The sequence below is a fragment of the Lynx rufus genome, unplaced genomic scaffold (assembly GCF_022079265.1).
Source record: "Lynx rufus isolate CCGP_SWC_20201006 ecotype Redwood Valley unplaced genomic scaffold, mLynRuf1.p SCAF_2, whole genome shotgun sequence".
NCBI lineage: Eukaryota > Metazoa > Chordata > Mammalia > Carnivora > Felidae > Lynx > Lynx rufus.
In genome coordinates, this window is record NW_025814834.1 from 59,384,075 (window position 1) to 59,407,924 (window position 23,850).

A 23,850-nucleotide genomic window follows, 5' to 3' on the forward strand; every position below is an offset into this window, starting at 1 on the left:
AAATATTAAATGAAATTACATATGTCAGATGCCTGTCAGTTTTTCCTTTCCTTTTAAAAGAAATGTGGTTTTATAGTAGTATTTTTTGTATTACTTCGTTTGCAGATTTCTCTTCTTTAAGGGAAAACTAGTGTGGAAAATATATCCTGAATAATATTTTTCTTCAATGCAATATGACCCTCATGGTATTGGGGGGAGAAGATCAATAATAGATGAAAATATGCTCTATTCTGTGTACCTGTTTCTATCTTTCTGTCTGTGTCCCTACCGGAATAAACTGTCTTTAGAAACTTCATGACTTTCTCTTCTGCTTGGCTTTTGGGTGGCAGGTATATTAGCTTTTCACTTCTAATCTCTTTACTGATTTTCCTCTGTGCCTGCCATGGCTCTTCCTTAGGGATTAGTGATTGAATGACTCTTAACCTTTTTCAGTTCTCTCTGTACTCTACCTTTAACTCTAACCTATATGCTGGTGGTTCTCAAACTTTAGTGTGTGGCAGAGTCATCTGCAGCGTTTATTAAAACATAGATTGTTGGCCTCACTACCAGATTTCTGATCCAGTAAGTCTGGGATGGGGTCTGAGAACTGTCACGTCCAGAAAGTTTGTAGGTGATCCTGATGCTGTGGTACACGGAGGTTAGGCTGAAGAGTGCCGCTCTGCTAATAATTTGCAAATTGGCCTCCTTAGTTTCTTCTCTTAGTCCTTTTCAAGTTTCATTATTCCTAACTGTCAACAAAAAACCCCACTTGGCTATTCCATTATCATTATTAAGCTTAAGATGTATAAAACTAAACTCCTTATTTTTTCCTATAAAGCATCCACAGTGGAATCTACTTCTAAACTTTCCTCTTTGTTAGTGGTATTGGCACCCTTTGAATCTTTTCAGCTTAAGTTCTTCATTCTTTAAATCATTTTAACATATCTTCTTTCATATACCATATTCAGTTAATCACTGAGTTCCATTTTTTTTTCCCTTCTGAATCTGGCCCTTATTCACCCTTTTCTCTTCATTTTCACTGCTTATCAACTAAACCTAAAACCTCACCACTTCATGTCTGAGTTATGTGACAGCCTCCTAGCTTATCAGCCTTGACACTGTAGCTTCTTTTCACGTGCAGGGCATTCTCATTTGCTTTAAAAAAGTTTTTTTAATGTTTATTTATTTTTGAGAGAAAGAGAGACAGAGCGTGAGCTGAGGAGGGGCAGAGAGAAAGAGAGACACAGAATCCGAAGCAGGCTCCAGGCTCTGAGCTGTCAGAATGCACAGAGCCTGACACAGGGCTCGAACTCATGATCTGTGAGATCGTGGGTTGGTAGTAATAAACAAGACAAGTATTTTTTATGTATACTTAGCCGAAGCCGGACGCTCAACCGACTGAGCCACCCCAGAAGCCCCTCATTTGCCTTAAACAAATCACTGTGCCATTTTCTCAGTCCACCATCTTTCCTTGAAACATAGGAGAGTATCTTCACAACTTGGGATAGGCAAAAATCTCTGGGATGAGTTACAGAAAACACTTATAATAAAACACTTATGACTTCATCATAATGAATAACTTTCCTTCATCAAAAAACATTACTAAGAAAGTGAATAAACTAGCCACAGACTGAAGAAATATATTTATTACACATATATCTGACCAAGGAATTATGTCCAGAATATATTGTTAAAGTTTCTACAAATAAACAATGTTATGACCAATTACCCAATTTTAAAAATGGGCAAAAGTCTCAAACGTACACTTTATGGAAGAAGATACATGAATAAACATGAAAATAGGTACTGGGGCACCTGGGTGGTTCAGTCAGTTCAGTGTCTAACTTCAGCTCAGGTCATGTTCTTTTCAGTTAGTGGGTTCGAGCCTCGTGTCAGTTTCTGTGTTGACAGCTTGGAGCCTGGAGCCTGCTTCAGGTTCTGTGCCTCTCTCTGTCTCTCACTCTAAAAAATAAACAAACTTAAAAAAAATATATTTTTAAAAAGAAAACTTACTAGACCTATCCACTCAATGAATCAAACTCCAATGAACATCGACCCTGTGGTCTAGTAATTCCAACTTCTGGAGTAAAAATGTATGCTCATATGTTATAAATGGTCCTGTTACACAAAATAGTAGCAGCCTTATTCGTAATAGTCTAAAATTAGAAGCAACTTACATGTCTATCAGTAGGGAAATGAATAATTGTGCCTATTTATACCCATAAAATACACAGAGCAACATGGTGAGTCAGGAGTGGGATTGGGTAGAAAGGGCCATAATGGAAAAAGTAAAGTTTTAAAAAACCACCATTGGTTCCTTGTTTCCTATCAGATGTATATCAGTATACATAAAAAATACTTAGATGAACTTGGTAAGGCTGACTTGGTAAGCTCTGTGACAACAAGGACCATGTTTGTCTTGTTTCTTACTACCAACCCACTGCTTTGTCCTCTCCCTCCCTCTCTCTCAAAATAAATAAAGAAGAAGAAAAAGAAAGTATGCTTCCTACTCTTTTACCTCAAATCTATTTCTTGTACGATATTTGCAGCCCTAAATAATATTTTCTTAGACACTGTAGGAATATCAGTGTCTTCTTAGACACTGTAGGAATATCACTCCGCTATGATTTTAATGAGTAGCAAACTTGCCATTTTTTATACAGCAGACAGGACAATATAAAGAGGAAAATAAATCTCTTTAAAGATATTTTGATGTGGTTAGTCCTTAGACCTGCCTTACTAGATAAATCTGATTAATAGCCAGAACACAGATACAACACAGTTTTATGTAAGAAATTAGAACCGAGTTGAGGTGTTTAAAAAAGACAGCAGTTGTCATTTTTATCTTTATAAGCTAATATATGTTGAGCACCTACCATGTGTCAGATACCATACTGAGCATTTTACATGTACTTTCTCATTTAATCTTCATACCAGCCTTGCTGTTATTATCTCCATTTATAGGTGGGGAAACTGAGACTTCAGAAAGTTTCTATCACATGGCTAGGATTCCTCCTGTCTGGCCCCAGACAGTGCTCTATAACTATATTCTGTACTGCCTCCCTTAGCAAAGGGATTGCCTGTGGGAGTTCTTTAATTATAGGATTCCTTTCATTGAAATAAATTAACTTTTTTTATTTACAAAAATTCATTTGGCACACAATGTCTTGTCAGTAAAATAATGGACTATGGCTTATCATTACTTGTTAGGACAAAGTACAAGCTATGAAACCAACTACAAGTTTTGGTAGATGTGATTCCATTCCCATGTTTCCCAGTTACTCCTTTTCTTGTATAAAAATATTCTTCTCTTAAGCCATTTGGCGTACCACTGATAAAAGTCACTTCATTTCTCATCTAACATGGTTCTATTTAGCTTCTCTGAAAATATATGTTAATAAGAATAATTGCAGGTACCTATTTGCAGCAATTGAAGTTTACATAAGAGCTCTTCTGTTTCTTAGTGCTTCTTGTTTCTCCTCTGTCCCCAAATCCCTTTTCTCCACAGATACATAAACAGTGACTTTCCCTTTCTTACAGTGACTATTTGCCTTGGGTTTGGGTCCTTCTGTGTCGGTTCCTTTATAAAATTTACATGTACCCCACGTGGTAAACTGAGGATTTCGATAAACAGGATCATGAGGGAATGGTCACTTTTGTTAGATTATAGAAGCACCCTACAGAGGCTGAATTCAGAACAACTTCAGGAAGAAGGATCCATTTAGGAAAGGAGGTCTGTGCAAATGGACTCTGACATACACACCCATATTTGTCTTTCCCTTGGTGGTTTCTTACATTCTTATTGGCCCCACAAAATTCCAGCTCTATCATGAGTAAAAACCCCTTTCCTTTTCTGCTTTTCCTGTTATAACTAAACCTGAAAACAATGTTACAATTGAAAAGACAATTAAATGTATTGGTTTCTGTTTTTCTGAGATTTCTGATTTAAATGAGGCCAAAAATCTTCTTTTGTTGGGATTGTGGCACCCCCTCCTCATTATGCCTGTAGCACATTACTTCCCCTATCATAACACTTACTATGCTCCTTTACCCCCTGTACCCCCTTTTTCAAAGTGTAACTTTGAAAGATCTAGCGTGATGCTTACTAGTATACATAGTTGCTTAATAATATTTTTTCAATCATTGTGCTTAAATTCTTTCCCTTCCAGTTATCTCCCTATCTATGAAAGGTTGGTGAGACAAGAGGTCTTCCTAGAAATACAGACCTGATTTTTTTTTTTCAGACCTGATTTTTAAAAAGAACTCTCATTCTTTATTCACAGGTAATCTAATAGTATTTTTAACTCCACAGTAATGATTAAGAATGACCCCATTCACTGATAGGAGAGAGCTAAGGTTGGGAACTAACATTTGAAGGCCTCTTATGTTCTAGGTACTTTAATACTAACATCAACCTGTGAGGAAAAGTATTGTTATTTGTGTTATAGGTGATTAAACAGAGGTTCAGGAAACCTAAACAGCTTTTTTAGGATCTTGTGGCTAGTGTGCAATTAAGCTGAAATTTGAGTTGATCTTTGCCTTACTCCAAAATTTCTGTTTTTTCCTGTTGATCCCTATTCTCTCTAAAAGGTCAGACATCATAGGATCATAATGTACAGAATATTAGCATTTTTGTTATCTTTAAAATCTAAGTTTAGCTTTGGGGTTTATATTTTTTAGATAATTAGTGTACACGAAATTCTCCCTTTTAAAATACACAATTCAGTGGGTTTTAATGTATTTACAGTGTTGTGCCACCATCACCACTAATTCCAGAACATTTTACCCCCAGAAGAAACCCTGTGCTTATTAATAGTCATTCCCCATTGCCTTCTCTACCTAACCCCCTGGTAACCACTGATCTGTTTTATGTCTATCTGGGTTTGTCCACTGAGGATATTTCAAGTAAGTTGAATTATAGAACATGTGGCCCTTTGTGTTTGATGGCTTTTACTTCGTACGTTTTAAGGTTCATCCGTGTTGTAGCATGTATCAGTACTTCATTTCTTTTTATGTCTAACTTACATTTCATTGTATGGATATACAACTTATTATTGTCCATCCTTTTTTTTTAACTTCTTAAACAATTTTTACTTATTAAGTGATCTCTACACTCCACGTGAGGTTCAAATTTATGATCCCAAGATCAAGAATCGCATGCTCTTCCAACTGAGCCAGTCGGGCACCCCGATTGTCTATCTTTTTAGTTATAAACATCCTGATGGTTATAGAATGGTATCTCATTATGGTGTTGATTTGCATTTCTCAATTATTAGTGGTACTGAGCATCTTTTCATATGCTTGTTGGACATTTCCGGGAGACATGGTTGCCCATTTTAAGTTGGGTTTCTGTACTTTTATTACTGAGTTAGTTGTAAGTTATAATTATTATTAAGTTTTAAATATACACATTCTGGCTGCTAGACCCTTATCAGATAAATGATTTCCAATGTTTTTACCCATTTTATGGATTCTTATTTCACTTTCTTGATAGTGTCTTTTGGTGAACAAAACTTTTAATTTTGATAAAGTCTAATTTATTTTTTTGTTTGGTTACCTGTGCTTTACATGTCCTCTCTGAAACACTATTGCCTAATCCAAGGTCATGAAGATTTCCACCAGTTTTCTTCTAAGAGTTTTATAGTTTTAACCCTTACATTTAGGGCTTTGGTTCATTTTTCTTTTTGTTTGTAGATATCCACTTATCTGAGCACCATTTGTTGACTATTCTTTCCTCGTTGAATTGTTTTGGTACCCTCGTCAAAAATCAGTTGACTGTAACGCAAAGATGACAACAACAAAAAACAAATAACACAATTAAAAATGGGCAAAAGATTTGAATAAACATTTCTCCAAAGAAGATATACAAAGAACCAACAAGCATATGAAAAGATGCCAATATCACTAATCATTAAAGAAATGCAAATCAAAGCACAATGAGGTATCAGTCATCTCACACCCTTTAAGATATGAGCACTATAAAAGAAAAGAAAATGTGTTGGCAAGGATGTGCAGAAATGGTACCCTTTGTGCAATATTGGTGGAAATGAAAACCAGTATGGAGATTCCTTTAACAATTAAAAATAAAATTACCATGTAATCCAGCAATCCCACTTCTTGGCATATATCCCAAAGAATTGAAAGCAGAATCTTGAGAGATATTTGCATACCCATGTTCATTGCCTCATTGTTCATAATAGTCAAGAGATAGAAGCAACCCAGATGCTTATCAGTGAATTAATGGATAAGCAAAATGTGGTATATACCTGCAATGGAATATTATTAAGCCTTTAAAAAGAAGGAAATCCACTGAATTGTTTTGATGCCCTTGTCAGAAACCAATTGACTGTAACAAAATCAACATCAAATAACACAGTTTAAAAATGGGCAAAGGCTTGAATAAACATTTCGACATATGCTATTACGTGGATGAATCCTGAGCACATCATGCTAAGTGAAATAAGCCAAATCACACAAGAGAAAAACTATATGATTTTACTTGTAAGAGGTGTCTAAAGTAGTCAAATCATACAAACAGAAAGTAGAATTGATAGTCACCAGAGACTGGGGTTCGGGGAGAAATGGAAAGGTGGTGTTCACTGGGTATAAAATTTCAGTTTTGCAAAATGAAAAAGTTGTGAAGATCATTACACAGTAGTGTGAATATAGTTAACACTACTGAACTATACATTTAAAAATGATTAAGATGATAAATTTTATGTTTTTCTTTTACCACAGTGAAAATTGTTTTATTATTTTATTTTATTTTTTATTTTTTAAAATTTACATCCAAATTAGCATATAGTGCAACAATGATTTCAGGAGTAGATTCCTTAGTGCCCCTTACCCATTTAGCCCATCCCCCCTCCCACAACCCCTCCATACCACAATTAAAATTGTCTTAATCAATTGATTATGGGTGTATGGGCTTTTTGCTGAACTCACACATCTATTCCATTGATCTGTATGTCTAGCTTTATGCCAATGCCACATAATCTTGATTACTTGACATATAGTTTTTATAGTAAGTTTTAAAGGTTCTTTTTTTTTTTTTTTTTTTTAGCGTTTGTTTATTTTTGAGAGACAGAGACAGAGCACGAGCAAGGGAGGGACGGCGGGGGGGGGGGGGGAGAACACAGAATCTGAAGCAGGCTCCAGGCTCTGAGCTGTCAGCACGGAGCCCGACGCAGGGTTTGAACCCACAAACTGTGTGATCATTACCTGAGCCAAAGTTAGACACTTAACTGACTGAACCACCCAAGTGCCCCTAGTAAGTTTTGAAATAGGGAATGGTGAATACTTCCAGTTTGGGGTTTTGTTTGTTTTTTTCAATATTATTTTGGCTAGTCTGTCTCAGCCTTTCATTTTTTCATATGAATCTTAGGATGGGCTTGTCAATTTCTGCACATAAGGCAGCTTGAATTTTAATAGAGTGCGTGGAGTCTGTGGATCAGTTTGGAGAATATTGCTGTCTTAACAGTATTCAGTCTTTGACTGCATGAGTACGGATGTCTTTCCACTTCAGTCCGTAATTTCTGTTAATGGTACTTTGTAATTTTCTTGTACAAGGACACTTCTTTTGTTAAATATGTACTTCTGAATGTTCATTTACCTAATCTGTAGATTAACTTTCAATTTAATTCATTCCTAATTGTTGATCTGCCCAGCACCTAACGAGCATCTGTTTGTGCCAGGCACGGTTATAAGTGGTGCTGGGGATACTGCAGGGAACAAAGTATTTAAAAATTCCTTGCCCTAATAACTGGGTAAGCGGGTTCACCAGTGCTGGGTAGAAGAACATAATAAGTGCTATGGAAAAAAAAAAATGAGGTGAGGGAATAGAGAATGACAGAAGAGGAGAAGAGAGAGGTGTTTTGTTTTGTTTTTCTTTTAAAGATGGTGAAAAGTAGTATTTAAGCAGAAAGACTTTAGCACTTACACTTGTTTGGCTTCTGGCATATGCCATAAAATGGTAGTTTGCCATCTAAAAAGGATCATCGGGGCGCCTGGGTGGCGCAGTCGGTTAAGCGTCCGACTTCAGCCAGGTCACGATCTCGCGGTCCGTGAGTTCGAGCCCCGCGTCGGGCTCTGGGCTGATGGCTCAGAGCCTGGAGCCTGTTTCCGATTCTGTGTCTCCCTCTCTCTCTGCCCCTCCCCCATTCATGCTCTGTCTCTCTCTGTCCCAAAAATAAATAAAAAACGTTGAAAAAAAAATTTAAAAAAAAAATAAAAAGGATCATCTACTCATTGAACTTTAGAGTTGCTAAAAACAACAGAACTTTCTTCTGATGAAATCGGATGCAGAAATTCAACGTATAAGAACGATGCAGCTGTGGTTGAAATGTGAGAGTGGAGGATCTACAGCCTCGATGTTCCTTCATCTCTTTCCACCCTTTTGTCTCCTAGCATCTTGGGAGCTCCTTTAGAGAACCCAGAACATACTGAAAACTACTCATCAGCTTGCAGATTAGTAAATTAAAGCTAAGAGGCCTTAAGTAACTGCCCGTAGTCACTCAACTAGTTATTAGCCTAAAGCTCTTTCCATTTTATCATCCATTCAGAAGATGATTGAACATCCACTGTGTCTCAGTGCTATGTTGGGAGAGTTCTGTGGATATATCTGGGAACAAAAGACAGTTCCTGACCTCAAGAAGTTTTTATTATAGTGGGAGAAGAGAAGAAAATAGGCAATCTATAATACAGGGTGGAACGTGGTAATAGCGTCTGTCTATGTGGAAGCTCAGAGAAGACTCTGCAGGAGCAGGTTTCTTAAATAATAAATTGGAGTTTGACCAGTTACCATATACTTGAATGAAGATAATCCCAAAACGTGGTCATTATCAGTATCAGGATGCTTTTAACTATAAATAACAAACACCATTCTAATACATAATGATAAGACCCAAGGTAATATGTCTCTAGGGTTGTTTAATTCAGTGTTCCTGTTTAACTCAAGGTTGTGATATTATTATCAAGAAGAAGGGTTTTTCTCCTCTTTCCCCACTTCGGTTGGTCACAAAATGGCCCCTAGAATTCCAGGGTAAGATCCAGAAATAGTGTGCAGTAAAGACGCCCATCTTTTCTTGCTTAAGAGCCAAAGGAACCTTTCAGAGTCTTTTTCTGAAGCCTCTAGGAGGCTTCCCCTCATGCCCCATGACCAGAACGGGGCTCCTATGCCCATTCTCAAACCAGTTGCCAGCTAGAGAATGGGATTACTATGGTTTTCTCCAACTATTTAGGATTCATCCTGCTGTTTCCTCCTGTCTATTCATTGAAAGAATTTTTTCCTGCTGAATATAGATAATTGCATATATTATCTTTTTTTTAAGTATGTTAAGAGTTAAAGAAATCTCAGAGTCATGGTGAACCCAAGTGTTAGGATAAATATGTCCCAATTTTTCTAATTTGCTTTTAAGGTTGTCTCCTTGTCATAGCACCTATCGTTTCAGTTTCTTCATAACCTTCCAGTTACTGCTAGAGTCAGAAATCTTGTTAATCCTTGAACCAGAGAGGCTGGAACCTGGTTTTTATTTATTTGCTGCAAAAGGAATGCCCATTTCTGTAGACTTTATTTCCTTTTATGCACACATGGGCACACACACACAGACACACACATGCTTAGATGTATACAAAGGCCATCTTACTATGGTGACTGCCGAAGGAGTGGAGTTTTTCAGACAGTGGTTCTGTGAGGTCCTTATAGGGAACAATTTGTGGTATAATATCCCTTTTACTTGATAAGAATTTAAATTTCATGAAGTCTGCTCTGTAGGAATCACTTCTTATAATTTGAATCTAGACTCCAAAGTTAACTTACTACAGATGTTTTTCCAGGTATTGAGGCTTATTAGAATAAGAGACGTGTAATCATGTCTTACACAGTAAGAAACTGTGACCATATAGTAATTCTGTCTAATTATTTTTACTGTGAATTTGGAACTTCGTTGACATTGCAGGGGATTCACAGACCTTTTCCTTACACTTCCTGAAATTCTGGTGACTTTTTTCTCTTGTGGTTTTGAACCTGGAAGATGTAAGCAGGAATTTTTTTTATTATTCTCACTCCTCTCATATCAGTGGGATAGGTGGTCAGCATCTGCTTAGTTGTCTGTTGGTCTGAGGAGTTACCTCAGACATTTTCCTCCTTTCAGTTAATGTGCTGTTATTTTCAAAGTCCTTTAGTTCAGTGCTTCTGAAAGTTTAATATATCTATGAAATACCTGGGGATCTTGTTAAAATGCAGATTCTGAAATTCTGCACTTCCAATAGATACCCAAGTGATATGACCATGTTCTGAGGAACAAAGTTATAATTGTTCTTCTGTACAGCTCCATGAAGTCAGACAAGAACACTGAAATTTGAAGTCTGTTACATACATCAAAGATGGGGATCTCTTTTGGAACAGGGATTAGGTTTTCAGACACGAATCAATTAGACTAAAGTTTACCTTTTTTTGGTATTTTCTTTCTCCCTCCTTCCCCTCCGCCCCCATTGGCTTCCCTATTCTAGTAACGCCATTCTAATAACTTTATTCAAAGAATTCTAAAGAATTGGGAATTCTGGATTTTCTGGAGTTAACTTTTTGGCCTTGAACAAATATTGCTTACAGCATGTATTTCAGTTTGTATATTGTTTGTGGTATTAATTTTAGTATTAATAATTCTAGTGTCATTTATTGCCATTTGTGAAAGAACTGGATTAATCAGTGTTTCTGTCATCTTTAAGAGGATAACCTTACCTTCCATGAGCCATTATTTCTTTTTTTTTCTTTTCTTCTACAACACTGTAAATTGACATTAATTTGCAGTGATTATGTTTGGAAAATGGAAAAAAGGAATGTGATATTTTTAAAGTCATTTCTTTGGTACTCTGAGCAGTTTTAATAGAAGAGAGAGTAAACCTGTAAGGCAGGGAGCCTAAAATGACCTCAGTGTTTATCAGTGCCCCCTGGATTTATGGTACATCCATACCATGAACAACATGAGAGAACTAGCTTGGTAAAGGTCAAGTCCTTAATAACATTGACTGAATGATATTAAGTCACTGAATGAACCAGCCCTAGATCCTCCTTTGTGTAAGTTGCATCATTTTCTGAATATTGACATATGGTTCTTGGCTAGCAGTCGGTCAGAAATAAGATATTACTGCTGATTTTTAAAAAAAGAAAGAAAAAGTAAGACCTAGATTCGCAGAAAATTATGTAGGTTGTATATAAGGACCTAATCCTATCATATGTAACAGTTTTAAGGATTTTAAATATACTTTGATGTTGCAAACTAGAGTGAACAGATTGGAGAGAGTTCTCATGTTCAGCAAAAATACCATAAATGACAATATAACTTGACTTTAGTGCTGGGTTGAGTGATCTTTAGTAGCTAGGATGTAGTCAAATGGCTAGATGGACATGAAGTATGGAAAAAAAGTTAAAGTTCTTATGAAAGTATGTTAGAGAAAACTATTTCAGGAGTTTAAGTTGCAAGAATTTAGTTACGTAGAATATCAAATAGCACCACCGAGATTGTCCTATTTCCCATTATAAAGGTAAGTATTGTTTTGTGAAACCTGTGTCAGTTTGGATATGTGTATGAAAATAATATGTCTGTGCACCATATGTTTGAATCAAGTATAAAATCTATTTCTTCCTGTGGGTAATATTCAAAAACAAGTTTGAAAGCTGTTGTATTAGAACACAATAAAATGGAAGATTTAACTCCAGTATGGAGAGGTTTCAGTTAAGATGGTGGGCTGAGCCGGTACAGGAGGCTCCCCTCTTGTTCCTCATGTATGGAAACACCAGAGAAAATAACCAGTCAAGGATGGTCTCGATGATGATGTGGTATTTTTAGAACACACAGAAGGACTTGAAAGACAGTAAGGGGTTTTCTAGGTGCCAAAAACAATGAGGAAACTCAGTGAGAGTAGAGAGTAAAATCAATAAGGTATGGCTCTTGAGGAAAACCCAGCTAATATATGGCCTAGAAGCCTTGGTGGCCATAGGAATAAGAGTCCAGGCATGGGCCCTGGACTGCAGGTACCAGAATGAGGCTCATTCATAAAAGCTTAGAAAAAGCTATCCTTTCCATAATCAGGTGCTAGAAAAATGCCTTCCATTCCCACCCCTTCCAGACAAAGGAAGAAACTGTACTATCAGGAATTAGAGACTAGGACAGAACTATATGAGGTAGGAGGCCTTAATTTGCATGACCAATAACCTAATGCAGAAATAACTAAGCCTTAAAATGATCCAGAGCCCATGACCCTCCATAGCTCTTTCCTGGAAGAATAAGCGCAAAACTACTCCATAGATAGATCTCTAAACATGGGGAAGCAGACTCCCTTGGAACTTGACTGCTGCTGCCAAATGACCACACACAAATGACCCAAACGGCACAGCACATACAAAGGAACCAACTGTTGTGAGAGGCTGCTTGCAGGTGACAAATGATGGGGGGGCAGAGTTTTACCCAAGAAACCAGAAGTAATTAGAGCAGTCCGAAAAGAACTTTTAATCTGCTTAAAATAGGGAAAGGGACTAAGAACTCATTAAATAAGAGTAAAATATTCTTTAAAAGAGCAGGTAGATTTGAAAGAGAAACAAATAGAATTTTTAGAAATAAAATTAGTATCTGGGAAAAGAAATACAAGCAATGTAAATAAACCCTAGGAAAATCAAATTATGGAATCTGGAATTTAAGACTTGCTGAGAAGGTCAGATTATAAGAGCAAAGATACATTTGAGACATGCTCTTTTGGAAATCGAATACTAATTTAATATTAAAGATCTTGTTCTGCCAAACAGTCTCACCTCACAACCTGCCAGTGTATCTCCAAAGCATCATCCTTTTAGTCTTAAAACTCCTTGTCTTTGCTTTGTCCCCTTGCTATGGAATCATTACCAGAGAGAAAAATACAACTAATGGCAATTCCTTTTTCCATTTGTCACTCATAAGACTTTGGGGAAATCAGCGTGGCTCTGGCTCCTTATCAAGAGAAGGGTGGATCCCCTTGCAATAATCTGGTTGTATAAATTTGCAAAATGAACATTATCAAAGTCTTTACAGCTTAACTCTTTGGGAGTGTAGTGTCTTTACTGTTTTGTCTCTCCTTATATAATTTGATATTCTGTGACAGTTTCATCATCATTTTCATTATTTTGGTCTCTAACAATTGGATAGTGTTCTTTAGACATTTGTTAACATTGTATATGGAGATTATTATTCAGTCACTTTGACAGAATGTACTTGAAACTGTTTTTCTGGTGGTGGTACTGAGCTCAACTTTGATTTTTCATATCCCTCTTGTGCTAGTAGCACACATTTTTTAGATGACTAACTATAGTTTGGGGTATGGTTTGTAGCAATAGAATAGACATTTTTCTGCAAAAGGTAACTGGTCCCAATGGGGTTCAAACTTGTGATCTTGGCCTCATTATCACACTTTTGTAACCATAAGACCTAATAGATATATTATATGTATTTCAGTCTATAATCTTAAAATTGAGGACTGTGTTTTCATTACCGAAGGCTTACTTCAAATATGTAATTAAAAATCACTTTGGGACATTTCTCACTTTTGTTTGATAGTAAAAGTAACAAAAGTAAAGCAGACAGCCAAAGAACCTAACTCACTTTTCATCTTCCCTGTGTTTTCTATGACAGTGAAAGTCACAAAAGTGAAGCTTGCAGGCAAAGAGCCTAACTCACTTTACGGAGAGTGCTCCGGTACCTTTTTCTTTTAGTGAGGCTATAGCAGGTCTGATGTCAGTCACTTTAGAGACCTTTAGACCTCAGTGCTCATTTATTGCTAAAATGTACCAGCTCTGCTTCTGCATTATGAAGATCATCTGTCAACACTTTGAGATATTCTCCTTTGTTATTAAGCTTGTGATGCTCTACACTGTCAGGTTTTTTGCCAATTATAGTTAAGGTACAATGGTGTATTCACCAGATCAAAGTCTCACATTGGCGGTAGAGGAATGATTTGTAAGTCTTTATTCATCTGAATTGTACAATAGAACACCTGAGGAATGCAAATAATCCCTCTGAGGATTCTGCAGGAAAGGCTGTTAAAATGACAGGGTAGAACTATTGTTATTCTGAATTGATGTTTTAGCCAAAGTAATTATTTCTTATCTTGTTGTTTCATAACAGTTCTGGTTTTATTAGTTATGTTGACCATATTTATGAAACAAAATGTGTATTATATTTTTATATTATCCTCTTACCTGGGCTTGTTTTATTTCATTTTCAATGAATACACACACACACACACACACACACACACACACACACACACACACACTTGATTCTGACTTGTATAATAAACATATGTTATTAAACCATATCGTTTGTTTGAATAGTGTAAGTCTGTGAAGTAACTTAGAATCTTATAATGTTCTTATAGGCAGAAGTATATCAATTTAAATTTTCCCTTTTTTGGGGCACCTGTCTGGCTCAGTCTGTGGAGTATGAGTGTGCAATTCTTGGTCTCAGGCTTGTGAGTTCGAGCCCCCCATTGGGTGTAGAGATTACTTAAAAGTAAAATCTTTAAAAATAATAATAAAAATAAAAACAGATTTTCCCTTTTTTCTTTAACCTGTCCTTCATAATTTTGGATAATAAAATATCTGGTTTGGATTTCTTATTTTAAAGGACACATACTTTATTCCAAAATAATCTTAGGGATTGTTCCATTCTTTTAGGATGTGACCAAAGGAAAAAAAAATTAAGATCAGAAACCACTGATAACGTATTAAATAAGTAAATTATAGGTTAGCCTTATATAACAAACATGTACAAACCGCTGTATGTAAACATGTACAAACTGTTGTGTGAATATTTCACTCCTTTATCCCATCCTAAATCCTACTCAGTAGGCTATATTCTTAATTTTATAATAACTCTGATCCCCTGTCATTTTCTTTGATAGGTGAGTTTTGATGAATTTGTGGTCCAGTCCTTGTGTTTCTAAGGTGGCATTTACATTGATTATTTAAAGGATACCTGCCACAATTTTTTTGCCATAATAGCTATTAAAACCTTGGTCTAAATTTGGGAGACTAGTAGGGTTATGTAAGACTTGTATGCATTAACATTTTTAACATAAGTTTCTGTGACATCTATATTCATTTATATACTAAACCCTGTTCCAGAATCATAGGCATATAATCTATGATAATCTGAGAATGAAAATAATAGTAACTACTGTTATTATTAACAGTTATAATAATAGTAATACCATTTTTTGGAGGCCAGGCATTACTTTTCTAGGTTCATTACAATATAATGTGTACTATAATTATCTCCATTTTTATAGATGAGGAAACTGAGGCTTCTTGGGGCACCTGGGTGGCTGACAGCTCAGAGCCTGGAGCCTGCTTCAGATTCTCTCTCTCTCTCTCTCTCTCTCTCTCTCTCTCTCTCTCTGTCTCTCTCTCAAAAATAAATAAACATTATTAAAAAGAAAGAAAGAAAGTTTCAGTAACCTGCCCAGGAATTAAAAGCTAGAATCAGAACCTAGTTAATATATTCACTATACTTCTTCATTTTCTAACTACTGCTTTGCCAGAATACTCCATGATTTGGAAGAAAAAGAAATCATTCAATAACATCCTTTCAGCAAACACTTGGTATCTACTCCCTAACTGATTTGGCTTTCTAAACCCTTTGTGATTAAAGGAATTTATTTCCTCTGCAGTTCCCTTATTTGTGGTCCTACAAAAGTGAGATTCGTTAAGAATGGTGTGCATATATAATCAACTAGGTTTGTAAATCTGTGTTTCTGGATATGTTTGTCTTGATTAGCAGAAATCTCCCTCACAACCAGGTGTAACTGTAAGCTTTTGTTAGTCCCAGAGGGAACTGAACTAGGCATATAAATATCTGGGTGGAACCAATTATTTATTTGACAAAAACTTCACAATTAGCTGGCACTTTTTAGGTTATGGTTCCTATATAAACAGAACTTGACGTTTTTGCTTCTTAACATTTTACTTTGTAAAGTAAGGAAAATAATATAAATCATAAAATTGAGGTTTTCAAGGGCACAGGTGTTAATGCTGAAAAAATTTAGTGTAAGTTTAAAAAGTTTTATAATATTTGTGTAATAGTTTGTATTGAAAATGTGCTAAAGTAAAACTAGATTACAGTAAAATCTCATGGCGTATACCTGAAGCAATTGCTGCCTGTTAATGCCTTGACCTTGGAAAGCTATACACAAAAAGATGGCATCATAAAACCGTGCAATTCTTATGAATATGTATGTGCTACTTGATAATAATGAATGTGGTACAGTCATGCATGCACTACAAGATAATGTTGTGCCCTTTTTTGTCTACAGGTTGATAAAAATTAAAGAGTGGGTGGACAAGTATGACCCAGGTGCCTTGGTCATTCCTTTTAGTGGGGCCTTGGAACTCAAGTTGCAAGAATTGAGTGCTGAGGAGAGACAGAAGTATCTGGAAGCGAACATGACACAAAGGTTAATTAGCATTCATTTTCCCTACACTTTATTATCAACTATTTCCTTGCAGTAATTTAATTGCTTGCGCTGATAGAATAATAAATGACAGAGTAATTACCATTATAAAGAGGGAATCTTCTCCTTTCTTTACCATGAGACAGAGTGAAAAGATTTATTTTAAATTAAGTTTTTAACTGTCATCTGTCATCTCTGTACAGTGTTTTAATTATAACATAGGTATTAGTTATGTATATTTTTGAGAAGGAATGATCGCCAAAACTCTTTCGTCATGTTCAGTGGGGGAGGGGAAAGGGTGAATCAGTTGCCTTAATTTTTTCTGAGTAACACTAATATATTGTTTAAACATTGGATTTCAGTCAAATAATGTTGCTTGCATGACCCATGTCCTGGAAATAATTAATATTGGAGGAAAATAGTTTTAGGATGGGTAGATCAAATTTTTCTTTTTTTTTATGGTAAACAGTTCAAAATGATACATTCAGACTAATATAATTAAAACCTATTTTAGAAGGGGTTTTTAGAAACAGTTATATGCTTTCAGTCCTCTTCAAGTGTATTATGAAAGATGAATGGTCATTTACTAATATCTTTAACATTTCTGCTTGAAATGAATAATTTTAGCTCTATACTGATCTCTGGCACAATCAACTTATATGTTGAGTGAATTTGTTTCATTTTATTTCAGCGCTTTGCCAAAGATCATTAAGGCTGGGTTTGCAGCACTCCAACTAGAATACTTTTTCACTGCAGGCCCAGATGAAGTACGTGCATGGACCATCAGGGTAAGATTCATACTTATTCATCAGCTATATCCAGTTCCACACTATTGAATTCAGATTGATATCACTGACTTTGAAGTTTGTCATGGTGGCGGTTAGCTAGTCATTACAGATGAGGTTTTTGTCCAGGATAACTTTAATTATTTGTGAGCTGCTGAACAGTGAAAGTGGAGCGGCATTGATTGAGGCAGGTAACAATTGATTCTGCCTATTACATAGTCTGAATTTCTTCATCCTGTAGAATCTGTCTACCCTCCTCCTGTGGTCAGAGATAAGACGCACCAGTATTGTGCTTGCTTAATCTGTGTGACTGGGTTTGTCTGCAGTGAAATTGATGTTGCTTTTCATTTTGTATTCGCTAAGTTTGTTTGGGTTGCGGGTGGTTCTTTCCTCCTTTGCTTTGCTCGGATTACATTTTCAGCAATAAAAGCAATATGACATCATTATGCTCTTCATAGATACACAGTTGGGCTCAAAGAGCTAAACTCAATGTGTAATAATTCATGCTTTTTTATTTGAATTCATAGAAGTGGTATTTATTTTTGCAATGTTATATATTCAGTCTTTCTTCTTTAAAAATGTGATATGTATTTTAAATATTGATGTATACTGATTACGACCAGAAAGAATGACTAATTTATTCCCAGAGGACAATAGAAACTGTGAACTGTAATGGCTTGCTTTTAAATGTAAATATATTGTAATATGGTAGTTACTACTTAAAAATATTTTGAAATATATGTAGTCCCAAATAGCATTACAGGATATAAAAATAATGTCATAACTTTTAGAAATACTCCTTGTCTTGTGGATTCTTCCATTATGCTTTTTTTAGTATATGCTCCGTGATAAATTTTAATGCTATTTTGATTTCTGTTTTCACTGACTATCATAATTTATCGTTAGATTTATTTTGATTTAATATGGGTAGAATCACGGAGGCAGTTCAGTGTAATGTTAAATGTGTTGTGTGAATGAGATTCACTTTTTATTCCTTCTCCTCTTTGTAAAGAAATGTTTGATTGACTTCTAACCAAGGTCCTTTTATATAGACTAAGAAAATAATGTCAAAGCAAATCCAAGTTGGTAAACAAATTGCCACGGTTTATTTTCACTATATATTTTAAAGCCTTTAAACTTCCAAACTTAAGTATATGTAGCAGGAAAGATAACATGTTCTGGGCTTGAAAATGTGAAAGCTGGTTTATCTTAAGACTGATTGTAAGTATCCATGATTTAATGTGCTAAGATATTTAGTCAGGTAAGCATCAGTGAGTAGCCATATTAACCCAATACATCTTTTATTGTAAAAACTGTGCTTTATAGTGTCAGACTCCTTATCACTTTAACATGCTTTATTAAGCAGCCTTTAGGTCACCATTATTTCTCAAATTTCTTTCCATGGTTGTGTGTGTCTGGAATGTATGTCCTTGTAATTTAACATATGGAGTAATTATAAGACATTTTTCTTCCCATATCAACTTGAATTTTCCTTCCTGATGGTTAGAGGCAGCCTGTATTATGTTAAATGTGTGGAAATTTTTTTACTGAAATTTTATGAGAATTTCAAAATTATTTGCTGACCATAGATTTTTATGATTTGTTGGAAATGTCTTTAAAATGTCCCTTTGTATATTGATTTTTATATGTTCTTTAGATGAGCTGAAATTTTAAGGCTTTTTATCTTTTTTAAACCTTTGATAATTCAGCTTGAAAGTTACTTTAAAATCCTTATTTTTTTTTCCACTGTGAAGAATAGAAAATCGAAATGAAACCTACACCCAAACTAGACCACTGCATCTAAATCAATAAAACTGGATGACTGTCAGGAAAAACAAAGCCATGCTTCTTTAATATCTACTGATCTGTCTGTGCTAAAATCTGCTGCACAGACAGTGCCCAGTGTTCACATTGGACTAATTGTATATCTGACATCTTAACTGTGATATTAAACTAAGTTTAAGTTGAACCCAACTGCAGATCAGAGAAAAGAAACTCTACGCTTACAATCAATCATCTTAAATGCAATTAGTTTTCTCTGGTCTTTCTTCTCAAAGAAAGGGACGAAGGCTCCTCAGGCTGCAGGAAAGATTCACACAGATTTTGAAAAAGGATTCATTATGGCTGAAGTAATGAAATACGAAGATTTTAAAGAAGAAGGTTCTGAAAATGCAGTCAAGGTAAGGAATTATCTTCTGGTTTCATATTGTATAATTTTTACTAATATAAAAATACTCATTAAAATGAATGATAGCTGTCTTTTAAAATGTGTGTCAGGGTTTAGTATTCCTGTCAACTGATTGAAGAGCTGTTGCTGTTTACATGCTTTTAGATAATTTTTTAAATGTGTGAATTATCAGTATATATTTGTGGCATTTTTCTAAAACTGAAAATAAAAATAATTTTAAGTAATTATAAATAATTTCAAAGAATTTGTTCACTAATGGCCAAAGGAAAATTATACTTTTTACATTTGAATATCTAAAGTAAAAGTAGTATATATATGCTCATGATCAATTCAAGGAAAGGGACAGAAATGTAGTTAATCAAAATCTGTTCTTGCTAAAACTTCATAGTTGTACTTTTTTTTTTTTTTTTTTTAAGATCTTTGGGAATTTGATTTGCTTTCTCAACACTAGAGGGCAGGTCCAAAATCATGCTTTATTTTAGCTAATAAGTATAATTTGATTTGCAACCACTAACAATGAAGCAGTGCTTATACATGAATAATGATTTTTTTTTAACGTAAATTCTGCAAGCTTAGTTTGGCTTTATTAGGTTTTACTTAGCAAAATCTAATACTGTGTCATCTGTAATTGATAAATAGGTCAAGTGATTAAACTGACATTGTAGGAAGGCTTCTTTATCTTTCATTTAATTCAGTATTTGAAGAATACCATAGAAAATATTAAGAAGTTTAAAAGGTCTCTCTTGTGTTTACTGTTTGGTAATTTGAAAGGAATGCAAAAAAAGTTTGTTTCAAGTTTAGTTTATTCTCATTGGTAATCATTGGAAAGATCATACTGGACAGCAGGACTTTAATAGAACTTTTGGGACCCCAGGAAGAAGAGGGAAAAATCTTGGTATAATTGGTTCAGTGTAGAGTGAGAGCCCCATTTTGATTTTTAAGTGGAGTGAAAGAAGTTACATTTTATAACTAAACAAAGTCACTAACTTTTTAATGGTGTCATTTGTATTGATAGGTACACAAATACTGAGATTGAATTTTGTCAGGAATGCTAATCAGACTTGAAAAATCTCAGATTATTTTTCAACATGCTACATCATGTTGGCATGTGTGTTTTTTCATGAAGTAAAGATGATTAAGGATGTCTTTCTAGTACTAGAATTCAAGAACCGATGCTTCTTTTTTATATTCTGTAAACATGTTTTACCAATCCTTAATCAGTGTCTATGTTGTAATAAACTTGAAGGATACATAAATTGGGAACGCTTCCTTGCACTATACAGAGAAACTTTATCATATATAATACAATAATATTTCTTGCTTGTAGAAATGCTTAACACTCACTGGAAGCTTTTATATTATAAATTAGAAAAGAATGACCTCTGGCTTTTCAGCTTAGAATACTATTAAGTATTTTATGTGGTTTTTCATCACCAAAACTAATATCTCAGAATTTGAACTCCAAGTAAAGCATTTATGAATTGCATTATGCTCTCTTTTCGACAAATATTTACTTGTATATTATCAAGTAGGTTTTACGTTTGAGAGCAAGATTGTGTACGTGTGTATGTGTGTATGTGTGTATGTATATATATATATATGTATTTCTAACACCAGTGCAGCATAACTAATTTAATGCCAGTGCTGTGAACTATATACTGAATAGCTCTGTGTGGGCTTTGTAGTCTACAGGGATATCACATTATTAGCAATCATATCTGCTTAGGCAAAGCTGGCTTCTACAGATGGCTGCTTTCAAGTGCAAATGAACTGGTTAGACGTGTCTTGTTTAATACATACTCAAGATTCACAAATGGGTATTGATTTTTTTTTTCAACCAGTGTTTCTGATAGCAGTGGAAATGGATTAAATGGTCTCTAGAGAATTTAAAGGAACACTGTCACCTTTAATTAGTAGTAAAGTTGAGTGGTAACAAAGTATATAAACTTACATTAATATGTCATGTCAATATGTATTTGATTTAAATTGTCTATACTGTTTTATAACAGGGGGCTTTAGATTCTCAAAATAAGTAGCATATGGACTTCAATATATCACATGTCTTTACAGAAATCATGTGAATGTGGGTATGTGTGTGTTTATGTGTATATCTATCTGTATCTTTTTAGAATGTTAGGGTATCTTGGTTTTTTAAAAAAAATGGTTCCATTTTAATAGCACATTGTTAGTAGGTGATTTTTAATAAGTAGTCTAGACATTTGAAAATATGCTTACTAGGGTTCTGTGATCTGGTTTGTTGATTTTAACCTCAGATATATGATCTTTGTTAGTGTTGTGTCTGATTAGTATAATTGTACTTGACTTTGAACATTCTTATCAACATCCTCAAAGAGAAGTACTAATCTTGTTAGGCAAAGGTTTCATGTTCTCAGTAAATTCTAGCAGAGAGAAAATACTTTGGAGAATTTTTCCCAAAAGATCCTTGAGTTCTCATTGTTGAGTGGTCGATGGTGGGGTCCTGTGGGACTGTGTCAGTTGTGTGCAGTGTTAAGTGTAGATGCTGAAGAGCCTGTTGTGCTTAGGGTGGAGTGTGTGTGCTGCGCCTGGGGTGAACCTGGGTCCCTGGAACTGCTGCTTGTTTGTATTAGAATTACTGGCGGATTGCACTTGGGGATCTGCATGCCAGCAGGTGGAATCAGTTGCTTTGCCGACTAATTTACAAGTGGGAAAAATATCTGTCTTTGCAGTTCCAACCTGTTAGAGTCTGCTTATAACTAGAGCCGTTAGTCAGTAAACTTCGTGATGAATTTTAGTACACACTACTCTGGCCATTGTCAAGACTAAATAAAAAAAATTCAAGGAAATAATTTAAAATCTGTACATTAAAATTGGTAATAGTCTCTCTTGTAGCAGACTCTTTGGCATCACCAGTATCACCAAATATTTTCCTTAAGCAAATAAAGTAGCTTCGAACTAGTTGTCTAGTCTTCCTGCCTGGTTTGATCTGTTTTGTTACAGTGACTTGCCGGATGTTTGCAGACACATCAGAAATGTACCATAAACAGCATGTAATGAAACTTAATGATATTGGTATAATTACATTTATGTACCAACAATTTAGTAGAGAATACATTATGATTATGTACATATGGAAAATCTAGTTCTGCCCAAATCAGGAAGACTTTGCTTCTCTCCTAGTCTAGTTTTGAACTTACATGTTTTCCCGTATTTCTTGTTGTATTTAATATGACCCAAGAAGTAGAATACTTTTTGCATCTGCTGCTACCATTTACCTCATGTATTTAGTTTTAAAATAACCCATTTCCTCTCTATCTCCTCTTTACAGGCTGCTGGAAAGTACAGACAACAAGGCAGAAATTACATTGTCGAAGATGGAGATATTATCTTCTTCAAATTTAATACGCCTCAGCAACCGAAGAAGAAATAAATTTTAGTTATTGTTCAGATAAATGTACAACTTCCAAAAAGGGATATGATTTTTTTAAATTAAAATTTCTGAAAACTGAGGGACAGATACAGTTGGGGGATGGGAATCTTCTAAAAACAGAATTATTTTTGTTTTAAAATTAAAATACTGTGTACCTCCAATGAAATGCAAGTTCACTAAATGTGAACAGCTTTGCTTTTCACGTGATTAAGACCCTAGTCCAAATTGTAGAGGCTTTTCAGGAACCATATTACTCTCATGATACTTCATTAATCTCCATCATGGATGCCAAGCCTGACACATTTGACAGTGAGGACAATGTGGCTTGCTCCTTTTTGAATCTACAGATAATGCATGTTTTACAGTACTCCAGATGTCTACACTCAATAAAACATTTGACAAAACCAGCCTTGGTGTGTTTGGGGATGTCTGTATTGACTGACTGTGGTGTGCTGAATGCGATACGGCACCTGGTGGTTGCTGATTACAGAATTTTAAGGCGTGTGTATGACACAGTAACTGGCAGTGTGGGGCAGCTGCAATTGTATCTTAAAAGTGAGTCTTTCACGGGAATCAGAAGAATAGTATACCAGGGATTTGTCTCAAGAAAGTTAATTAATTTGTAGATGGACATTTTTTTGAAAGATGATAGCAATGACGTTACAAAGGATAGACCATAGATAGACTGTGACCAAAAAGAAAATAATGCTGGAAACAAATTCTGCTTCAAAAATTAAGGGCTTTTTGGTGGTGGTTCTGATTATATTGAGGAGAGTATTCGTTTTTAATGTTTCCTTTGAAATTATGGAATTACTGTGAAAACTAACCATTTGTGTCTGGTGGGTTACATTCTTGTTTCATTTCCGTAGTGAGTGTAAAAGTTCACTGCTAAAAAGATTAGACCTTGAAAACTGTAACTGTTCTTATATTTTCTATTAGAATATTTTAGGCTACTTGAAATTTTAGTATGTGTAAGTTAAGAACTTTCGGAAATTGTAGCAGAAAATTCTGAA

At 35.1% G+C, this 23,850-nt stretch overlaps 1 protein-coding gene across 1 annotated transcript in view; it reads left to right on the plus strand.

The window, feature by feature from the left end:
• OLA1 (Obg like ATPase 1) overlaps positions 1 to 23,244 on the plus strand; it is a 174,639-nt gene extending 151,395 nt beyond the window's left edge. The window contains exons 8-11 of the mRNA XM_047084860.1: positions 16,318 to 16,458; positions 17,147 to 17,243; positions 19,298 to 19,420; positions 22,736 to 23,244. Coding sequence (XP_046940816.1) covers positions 16,318 to 16,458; positions 17,147 to 17,243; positions 19,298 to 19,420; positions 22,736 to 22,837 — 463 coding nt within the window. The 3' untranslated portion in view covers positions 22,838 to 23,244. The remainder of the gene's footprint in view (positions 1 to 16,317; positions 16,459 to 17,146; positions 17,244 to 19,297; positions 19,421 to 22,735) is intronic.
• Positions 23,245 to 23,850: the final 606 nt, after the last annotated feature.